Source organism: Parus major, chromosome 14, assembly GCF_001522545.3.
Source record: "Parus major isolate Abel chromosome 14, Parus_major1.1, whole genome shotgun sequence".
Classification (NCBI taxonomy): Eukaryota; Metazoa; Chordata; class Aves; order Passeriformes; family Paridae; genus Parus; species Parus major.
Window position 1 is genome coordinate 16,132,571 of NC_031783.1, and position 9,859 is coordinate 16,142,429.

At 37.3% G+C, this 9,859-nt stretch overlaps 1 protein-coding gene across 4 annotated transcripts in view; it reads left to right on the forward strand.

Moving 5' to 3' along the window:
- The window catches only part of KCTD5 (potassium channel tetramerization domain containing 5), a 32,103-nt gene that overhangs the window by 317 nt on the left and 21,927 nt on the right, over window positions 1-9,859 (forward strand). For 3 of the 4 annotated variants that reach the window (XM_015642469.1, XM_015642470.1, XM_015642472.1), the window contains exons 2-4: window positions 7,273-7,381; window positions 8,470-8,561; window positions 9,402-9,497. In XM_015642469.1, coding sequence (XP_015497955.1) covers window positions 7,273-7,381; window positions 8,470-8,561; window positions 9,402-9,497 — 297 coding nt within the window. Of the gene's footprint in view, window positions 1-6; window positions 6,709-7,272; window positions 7,382-8,469; window positions 8,562-9,401; window positions 9,498-9,859 lie in introns of those variants that run through there. The other variant, XM_015642473.2, reaches the window with a different exon arrangement.

Sequence of the window (9,859 nt, forward strand, 5' to 3'; positions counted from 1 at the left end):
TGAGCGCGGGCCCCGACGCGCCCGCTCCCCGCTGCGGGCCCGCTCCCCGCCTGCCGCGCTGAGGTTGTGCTGCGCCCGGTACCCGCTCCCGCTGTGACGCCTGCCCAGGCGGCCGCCGGCGTGAAGGGAGCCCGGGGCCCGGCGCCGCGGTGAGGGGCAGCAGGAACGACTTTGCTGCTGCGGAGGGAGTCTTTCTGAAGTGTTGCTTAATGAGTGATGTGGTGCGAAGCAGTTGGGTTCCTGAATAACAAAACTTCTCATAAATACAGCAGAGACCACAGTATCGTTTGTACGTTTGTGTAATTTTTTTATGTTGTCTGACAGGGTTTAAGTTTTAGCGTTTTAATGGAATGTCTGCGTGCACTGACACTGTTATTTCTGCACTGTCATTATTCACTTGTTCAATTACAAGAACCAGAGTAAAGTACTTTTGATAATAATCTCTCACTTAGATGTAGCATTCTGTCTTTTCAGCACTTCTTGGAGAAAAATGTTATATATTCTGCATAGATTGCAAGTAGTGGCTAAATATTTCACTCTGACTCATTGTTAGTAGAGGAAAAAAAGTTGTTAAGACTTTATTTGTGGTGTGGTATGTAGTACTGGATATAAAGTATATAGTGTTGGCACTGAAGGATTTTGGAGCATTGTGAGCAAAAAACGTTTTCCAGTACAGTTAGGGAAAAGAAAGGAACAGCTAATAACCCTGTAACCAACAGGTTGAAAATGAGGAGTTGATTATTATATATGAGTTTTGAATTTTTTTTCAATGAAGTTAGTAGATTTCATCCTTTTTTCAGACATAACTTCTAGAAAGGATATTTGAACACCTAGGATAGGGAGCAGGACATAATGTTCCTGAGTTAGAAGAAAGAATAGTTGAAGTGTGGTGGTGTGGGAATTATTTTGTTGTTGTCCTTGGTTTTGGTTAAGGTTTTTATGGAGAAATTAAACTAACCTATGAAAGTAAATTTAAAAAATGTATGTGGCTTGCTGATAGATCAGCTGTCTTTGGGAGAGAGTAGGAAAGTGTTCCTCTAAGGTTTCTTAATTAAAAAATAAAGCACTGTCACATGCTCTGGCAGATGGGAAGGCCAGCTGTATCCTGGGGTGCCTCAGGCCCACCATTCCCAGCTGGGCAAGGGAGGGGATTGTCTCCTCCTGCTCTGTTTTGGGGTGTGGTCTCACTTTGAGTCTTGTAGCCAGTTTTGGGCACCACAATATCAGAAGGATCTCTTAGAGAGCATCTGAAGGAGGAACACAAAGTTTCTGAAGGGGAAGCCATATGAGAAATATGGCTTCCATACATCACTTAGCTTCTTCAGCTGGAGAAGAGGAGGCTGAGGGAAGGCTCATTCCTGTCTGCATCTTCCTCCTGAGGGGCAGTATTGATCTCTGTTCTGTTTCACCAGTGACAGGATTCAAGGGAATGGCATGGAGCTGTGTCAGAGGAGGATTATGTTGGATATCAGGAAAAGGTTCTTTCCACAGAAGTTGGTTGAGCACTGGAACAGGCTTCCCAAGGAATGGTCATGGACCCAAGCCATGAACTTGACAGAGCTCAGGCACATGGTGGGATTCTCAGGGCTGTGCTGTGCAGGGACAGGAGCTGGACTTTATCCTTGTGGGTCCCTTCCAACTCAGAATATTCTGGGATTCTATGATTTCCTTAGTGCTGCTGTAAAGAGCTGAGAGGCTTCCAGAAAGAGTTAGCATGTTGGCCTTTAAACTGCCTTCAGGTACTAATGTTGAATAGGACAGGGCAGCCTGTCTCTTGCTGTTAGGTATGTTTCCTTCCACTTGTAATGGAAGAAAGATTAACCTTTGGCACACTCTGTGGCCAAACTAGTTTTGAATGGAATAAGATAGTAACATTGACTCTCTGAATTTAGTATGTTTCACAGTGTCACTCACAACTTTGTATTTAAAACTTTGAAAATCGTTTCAGCGAATGAATGAGCAGTAGTGGTCATATTTACTGTTCAGAATAGGATTTATTTTCCACAGTATTTAAATCTTGTTTTAGAGATGAATACATGAAAATAGACAAGCAGAGCCTTGCTCACCTTTTTGTCATTGTTTACCTAATTTAATGCTTTTACTGCATTACTGTTAATAATTTACATATATTTTCCTGTTTCAGCATCTTCCTATTTTAGTTATATACCAATTTTTCTTTTGCAAACTGTTCTAGCATTCTTTTAACTTTCCTGTAAGAAGGAGATTGTCAAACTTTCTGAATAAGGTTTTGGCAGTATTTATGCTTGGTTTTTAATGCCTTTCTAAAGCTGGCATAGAATCTGTCAAAGAAGAAAGCACACAAGCACTGAGTGTTTTAGAAAAATCAAAATCTTCCTAGTAGCACAACCTTGACTGTCAGCATCAAGAACTATCTAAATTGTAGTCGTTATTCTAAGTAAGAGATACGTTTCATTTGTCCATGAGATTTCTGACTTGTCAGATGGGTTGTGTTACTGATGTAGTTTGGGTAAGTACTGCTAGTCTGCAGACACTTATTAGGCTACACAGTTTGTAAAAAATTCACTAGTTCAATATTTTAAAAGCACAGATGATAGGGGAGACAATTATTTATAAATCCAGATTTAGTACCAAATATTACTGTATTTCTGTGCATGTTGCTACCTTTATCAGAGCTTAGAATATGTAAATTGTGTCATTTTTTAAAATATTCATGTTAGAGCATATAGCCTTGAGCCAAGAGCTCAAGCATTACTTGAGTGTATCCTGATCCAGTATTGGATCCTAATGAAGATAACTAATCGGAAATAAATTTATGACATTTCAGCTAGTGTTTTAGTGTAGTTCTTGGGGAGACTGTTAAATGAGATTAAGGAGGTGAATGTATTTGGTCCACCTTTTGAGTCCTACTGGAATCCTGTACTGGATTCTAGCATCCACAGTTCAAGGTCATAACAGGGCAGTGACTAGTCACAAGGTGAAATATGATTTGGTGAAAAGTTTTAAAGAACAAAACTTACTTTGGCAAGAAGTTTTTGAACTGGCTTCTCGGTCCAGAAGAGCATACATGGAGACAAGGAATCTATTGATAGTGAAGCCTGTTCAGTCTAGTAAAGGTGTTGTGAGATCCATCTAGCAAAGTGTCAAACTATAGATGTCCTTGCTAGAAAATATATAATATTAGCAGTGACAGTAATTATTTATTGGAATGGTTAGGTTTCACTGCTACTTTCTAAAAGTTAAATTTTACTGTAAATAAATTGAGTTCTTTGTGTGTTTTAAACTAAGATCAGGGTAAGTGTTCATTATGATTCCTTTAAGCCTTAGTCTATAAAGATTGAAGTGAGAACATTTGCAACTGGAATACATGAGCATTTAATTGCTTTAGTCAGTATTTTTACAAAGGAATGCAGTTGTGAGCTACATTGACTTTTCATTGGTATGCTGAACCAGGTGATTACTAGGTTTCCTCTAAAATTCCATGGTGTTTGTGACTTGAACTAAACATTAGTGTGGGAGAGTGGTAATAAACACATGCAGTCTTCACTGTACATGGGCAGTGCTGTCTTTTAAATGGTGTCCTCATAAGCACGTATTAAACTACTAGAAGGCCTGGAACTTACAGGCAAGAAAAAACTCTTGAGAGGAGAATGTAATGCCGAAGTAGAACTGGGTAAAGATACAAACAGTCATGTGATTAACTAGCAGTTTAGGGTTGGATGCACAAAGACAACGTGCATTTGTTTTGAGTTTTCTTATGAAGATTGTCAGCATTGGCAGGAAAGACCTCTAAGTGTAGGATGATGTGACTACACTGAATAGAGAGGAAACTAGAATTTCTGCTGCTGTTCCAGTAAACATTAACACCTGTTTGTATAAAATACATCTGAAAGAGAGAGAACTTTGAAACATTATTAGAATACAGATTTTTCTAACATTTGTGTTATTCACCTGAAGTTTGGGAAATGGCTTCAAAAATACCTACGCTTGTTGTGTCAGCGAAGATTCAAACTTGTTCAAAGCTTGTAGAAAAACAATCTACTAGTTAGCTGAGGAATCTGCGTAGCTGGAACATCAAAAGCTATTAATACTTAAGCTAGCAAGCCTAAGGCTAGTTACGTACATGCAAACTAGCTGCCTCTTTAAATTGTCCAGATCGCATTGGATCACATTTGCAATTTATTATTTTATCTTACAATAAAACTGTTTATATTAAGTGTCGAAATGCTAATTACATGTGAAAATACAGTATGCTTTCATGTGCATGTGGTTGAAAATAGTCCTGATAATATTCTGAAAGACTTAGGACCTGTATTTTTAGAGTTCTAGGTAGAGCAGATGACAGCACTTCTATGTCAGCTTGTATTGGATTTATGTTTACATTAATATCCTTAAAGATCTAGTGTAATCAGCTTTTCTTAGTGATTTCAACATTAAGTACTTAGCATACATTGAAGGCTATTCAGGCAGCTCACTCAAAAGGAGTGATAAGGCATGGTCTGTAGGAAGATGCTGAGGAAGTAAATATTTTGCTGCACTCCTGTGCATTATTTGCATATGGTTACAATATTCTTTACTGATTGGTTCATCTTTCGGCTCTTGACTCCCTGGTGCTAGTGTGTAGTGTATCTGAGCTGTCAGGTCAATGTTCAAGACACACGTTCTCCTCTTAATGTTAATTAATGCATATTTTCTATGTCTGTAATCTGAGTAAGTGACTTTAATGTGGAATTTAGATGCTCAAGTGAATCCTGCTGACAGAATTTGGGTTGCACGCTGCTGGAATTTAGTCAGAGTTCTTTAACTGTTGATATTTATTAATGTAAAAAAAAAATAAAAATTATTACAGCAAAAATTGTAGGGCTTTTGTGTGCCTTCTTTTTTATTATTTTTCAAGACACCTTGTTGTCTGAAAGGCTTTGTAGAGTATGACACTACTGAGATGGTATTTTTTTCATGTATGACCTCTCATAAGGTAGAAGTTGAAAGACAAGGCCTGATACAGCTTCTTCCCTTTGTGGTTTCATTTGAAGCTTGTTTAGTATATAGAACTCAACTCAGAAAAAACTAATTTCAGATAATGTAGGCCTTTAAATTATTTTTTTTCATGCCTTTTGTGCAAGGAGTGAAGTAGCCATTGTTACTTAAGATTTCATTTGGAGCTTTTAATCGCTTTGCTTCCGTGCCCCACCTCTCTATCTCTGTAGTGGTATAGAGCTGATGACCAGTATTGCTTCAGAAGGTGATGTGAGAAAACACTGCAGTGTAAAAAATTACAATCATCTTAATGAGGGACATTATTTCTAGAGATTTATTTTTCTTAACTGGGAAGACTTCTAGTTTTGTATGCCCTGTGTTTCTTAATGCAGTTCAGATGATGAACAAGTACAGGGTTCTTTTCTTTAAAACAGTTTCTTTTTATCTGTTTTAGATCTTCCTTTCCAACCTCACTGGTTTCTTTTCCTTTGCTAAATAATACTTTTCAGCTTATAATTCATACAGTTGTTCATTCAGCTGGTTTTTTTTCTTTGGGTTGTATCTGTAGATTCTATGTTCCTGAAGTGTTACGGTAATGTAAGTATATTTATAGATGAAATATTAAAACTGTACTACTTCATCTATCTATGGTTTTGGTGCATAGTCTCGCTTTTGTGAGGCCATGAGCTTAGATCAGAAGAAATTGCCATTAGACTTCATAGAGTATTGTCTGGTCTGAGTGTAGGTTAACTGACAGCACGTTTTAACATGTTAGCATTTTCTTGAACAGTTAATTTTATACAAAATTATAAACTCCTTCACTTCTTCTGAAATGACACTGTGTTTAGGTGTGTAAAGCATTTAATTGTAATTGTAGAAAGGATTTATGGCTTTTGTAGTTCAGGCTGTCGTCTTTCTACATTCTACCAGTCCTGGTTAGACAAGTGCAGTTACTCAGAAACTAGATCTATGTACCTGAAAATACATCTGCCATGGTTTTTTTCCAGTGAAACATTTTAGGAACTCTATGTACAACAAGTAGAGAGAGCTTTCAGGTATCACAGTTCAGTAATCAAACCTTTTCGTATAAGCATTAATGTTCAAATGCAGAGGATTGAGTCAGTAGAATTTCTTTCATATGGAAGAGCAATTATTGCTATGGTTTTGAGGGAGCGTGATCCACACATAGCTGGGAATATTAGTAATGATGACTTTTTGAGTATCTCCTGTAAACTACTAGAGTATTAAAAATAAGTAAAAAAGTATTTGGGGTCCTGCCACATCTCTCCAGTATATATCTGTAGAATATCCATTGCACCAAAACCTTATGTACTAATGGATTAATACAATCAGTAATCCACTTGATAGTAGAAAGGAGCAGTGGATCTGTTAGAAATCTCTTTGAATCTTCTTTCAACCTCTGGCCAGCACAAAGTATGTTAGTACTGTCCTGATTGTAGGGGTTCACACATAGATTCTAAGTAACATAGGAATTATCAATTTTACTTCTTTATCTCTTTGTCAAGAATATCAGCTCTGCAGGTGAATTTTTTTGAACTGTTTTGCAATTCACAAAACACTGTGGTCTCTTTGGTAAACTGAGCATTAATTTGGTCTGTTCATCTATTCCTTCACTTGTCTGCATGAGATAGGTAGGAACTGCATCTCCAGTTACTTTTTTCTTTTTTGAAGATGCATTTACAGCCCTTGCTTGGTACACAGCAGTTCTCAGTGAGAACCCTAACCTTAACTGTGAGTATGTGTATTTCTGAGCTAAGACAAAAGCAAATGTTTTTAGAGCAAAGTGTTGAGGTTAAAAAGAGTTAGGTTTGTTTGCCTTTAATAAAAAAAAAACCAAAACAAAAAACTGGTATTTGAAGCTCACTAGAATGTAGACTTCGTTCTGATTCTTCAGGCTCCCAAATAAGATTTCCTGGTTTTAAGAGCTATTTTTAACCTTAACTTTCAGTGCTCTCACTTCCTACTTAGATCTTTCATGTTAACAATGTTGTTAATCATTGATAAGGCGTTGGGGGATTTATCAGATAAGAAAAGTCATGTATTGGATGATTTGATTGATCAGTCTGACACTATGACAGTTCTATTGTTTATTACTGTCTTTAATAAATCCAGCTTTCAGGACTGTGGCTACGTCTGAATACCTGCTCACTACAAGATGAATATTAGCTCCCAGTTCCCACTTAGATGTTCAAATCATTGTTTTGGGTTTTGTTTTGTTTGGTTTGGGCTTTGGTGTTCTCTTGCTTTGTTTTGGGTTGTTTGTTTGGTTTGTGTTTGTTTGTTTTTCTAATCTAGGATGAAACAGGTGCCTATTTAATAGACAGAGACCCAACCTACTTTGGGCCAGTGCTGAACTATCTCAGACACGGGAAACTGGTCATTAACAAGGACCTAGCTGAGGAAGGTAAGACATTTCTAAATACCTTGTTTGTTGCCACTTACTATTTTCACTTCTTTTGAGTCAAACCAAAACTAATGGCAAACCTTAACCAGTGTAGCATTTGTATCTGTTTCAAGCAAAATTGATAGGTATCAGGCAGTTGTAGTATATGGGGTTATTTGAGCATTTTGAGTATGATTCCTGATTTCACAACCCCCATTCTCAGTTGGAACATAAGCATTCAAACCAGGGGGGATATGCCTTTTGTTGTGTAATCGTGTATCTTTCCTGTGTGACTGTGAAATACTTGGGTTTAGTCCTCTTTAAGCAAAAGAATGCTGCCTAGGAAACAAGCTTTAGAAAGCAAGCTAAAAGTGAAGCTCTGGCGTGTTCAGAAGTGTGGAATATGCTTTTAAAGACTGAATTCTGCCCCCAGCTTCTCCCTCCTTGTTCCCAGTTTGTATCAATTTTACCCTAATGGAGGATGACTGTTTTAAAACATACAGTAATAAAACTGTATCGATAGCACGTTGAAGAAATTTATCAAAGAGAAATACAGTTTAACAGTACTAGGAGGAAGGAATATGAAATACATTTTCCATGTGCATTGTTAAGCGTACTGTGTGTGGAGAACAGGTAGGCCTTGAGTAGAAGCAGTATGTGTCCTTAAGCTTTTCTTAGTTTCAGACTCAAGATCTCAAATGACAGGAAGAAAAATTTTCTGTTTGCTAGCAGCTGTAGAGATTTTCAATGGGATTATTTAAATTTCTCTCTTATATTCCAGCCTGAGGGAGGGCCTGAGGTATGGTGGTCTTATCAGTCTGCTGTGGAATGGTATCTGTGTGCATTTTTTTGTTTCTTGCCTCATTTTGTATGTGAAATGGCATCAGTTATATTTGGGATATTTTTAGGGCAATTTTTTAGAATGAGCCAAACATTGAATTACATGTGCCTGAAAGAAGCCAGAATCATTAGGTTGGTGAACTGTCTTATCATAGGGAAAAATAAATAATTTTCTGTAGCTGTTGAGAGGATAATCTTATGAGCTAGTTGGTGATTTTGGCGTGGAATCTTTAGTTACACTGTCTTCCCAAAAAATGTTTTCTTACTAGGTGTACTGGAAGAGGCTGAATTCTACAATATCACATCTCTAATAAAACTGGTAAAGGACAAAATAAGAGAAAGAGACAGCAAAATCTCACAGGTGAGGCTGTTTTCTTGTGTGCTTTTGATTATTTGTCTTATGACTAGTAGTGACCGGGTTCCATTTGTTTTTTTATGTAACTCCTGATTTTCCCAGTAGGATACTGAATGGCTGCCTTCATCACTGGATGATCTGCAGCCGCTAATATACAAAGATTGATATTCCTAATTGCTGGCTCCTGCCAACTTGCTTACAAAGTTCACAGATCTTGTTCAAAAACTGAAAAAAATCTAAGTAATTGGTCCAAAATGTCTGGTAATAGTAGAATTTGTCATAATATCATTTCTGGAAATATTTGTTAGAGAGCAGCTTTTGTAAAATATAGCTTTCTCATTGACTTTTAAATGCTCTAAATATGATGAGGTTGCCTAACTATGGTATATCTGCTGTTTATACAGCATGTTTATGCAGCATAAGTAGAGATGCTTTTTAGCTTCTGTCATATATTTTTGTATCTAAGTTTCTTCATTTGTAAGGCTCTGTGATTGAGAAGGTTGCCTCTTCTCACAGCAGCTCATATTTTCCATGAAAGTAAATGTGATAAAGTTTGTTCTTTAATTCTGCTACTCAGGCTTCCCTGGTAACTGAGTTTTCATGGACATATTACAAACTTTTATTGTTATTGACAAATTTTTCTTGAAGCCAGGTTGTCGGATCACAGGGTTGCTCTTGCTCTGATAGCATTTACTATAGGTCTCAGCCAAAATAGTCCTAGTTCATTGCTCTGGATGGTTCAAAGTGGTGTTGCTTACCATTTCTAGAGAGTAAGGGCAACTTCAGACAAGTCACAAATGCAGTGAATTCCATGCCCTATTGAGCATCTTATATTTTTTCTTGAAGGTGCCAGTCAAACATGTCTACAGAGTGCTGCAGTGTCAGGAAGAAGAACTCACTCAAATGGTTTCCACAATGTCTGATGGCTGGAAATTTGAACAGGTAAAAATTCCACATGGGATACAGTTAATGTAGTCTTCTAAAAAGGAGTATGAAGTATCTTTTGAGAAAGAGGGATATAAATTAAATTCCATGCATCTTTTTTTATTCAGTAATATTTAGAATTTGGATAAACATACACAGCTAGGTTAAAATGTGTTTGCATTTATCATAAAACAACAAAAAAGTTCCAGGAGGTAAATTTTGCTGACTTTCTATAAAAACATCTGCAACACGTCTGAAATGTAATTCTTCAGTGTCTACACATGGCAGTTGAAGGGTGAATCAACCAGAATTAAGTAATGCTAGTTTATATGAATGGTAGGCTGGATGTGAAGAGCTCTGGGTAAAAGAGATGAACTTGG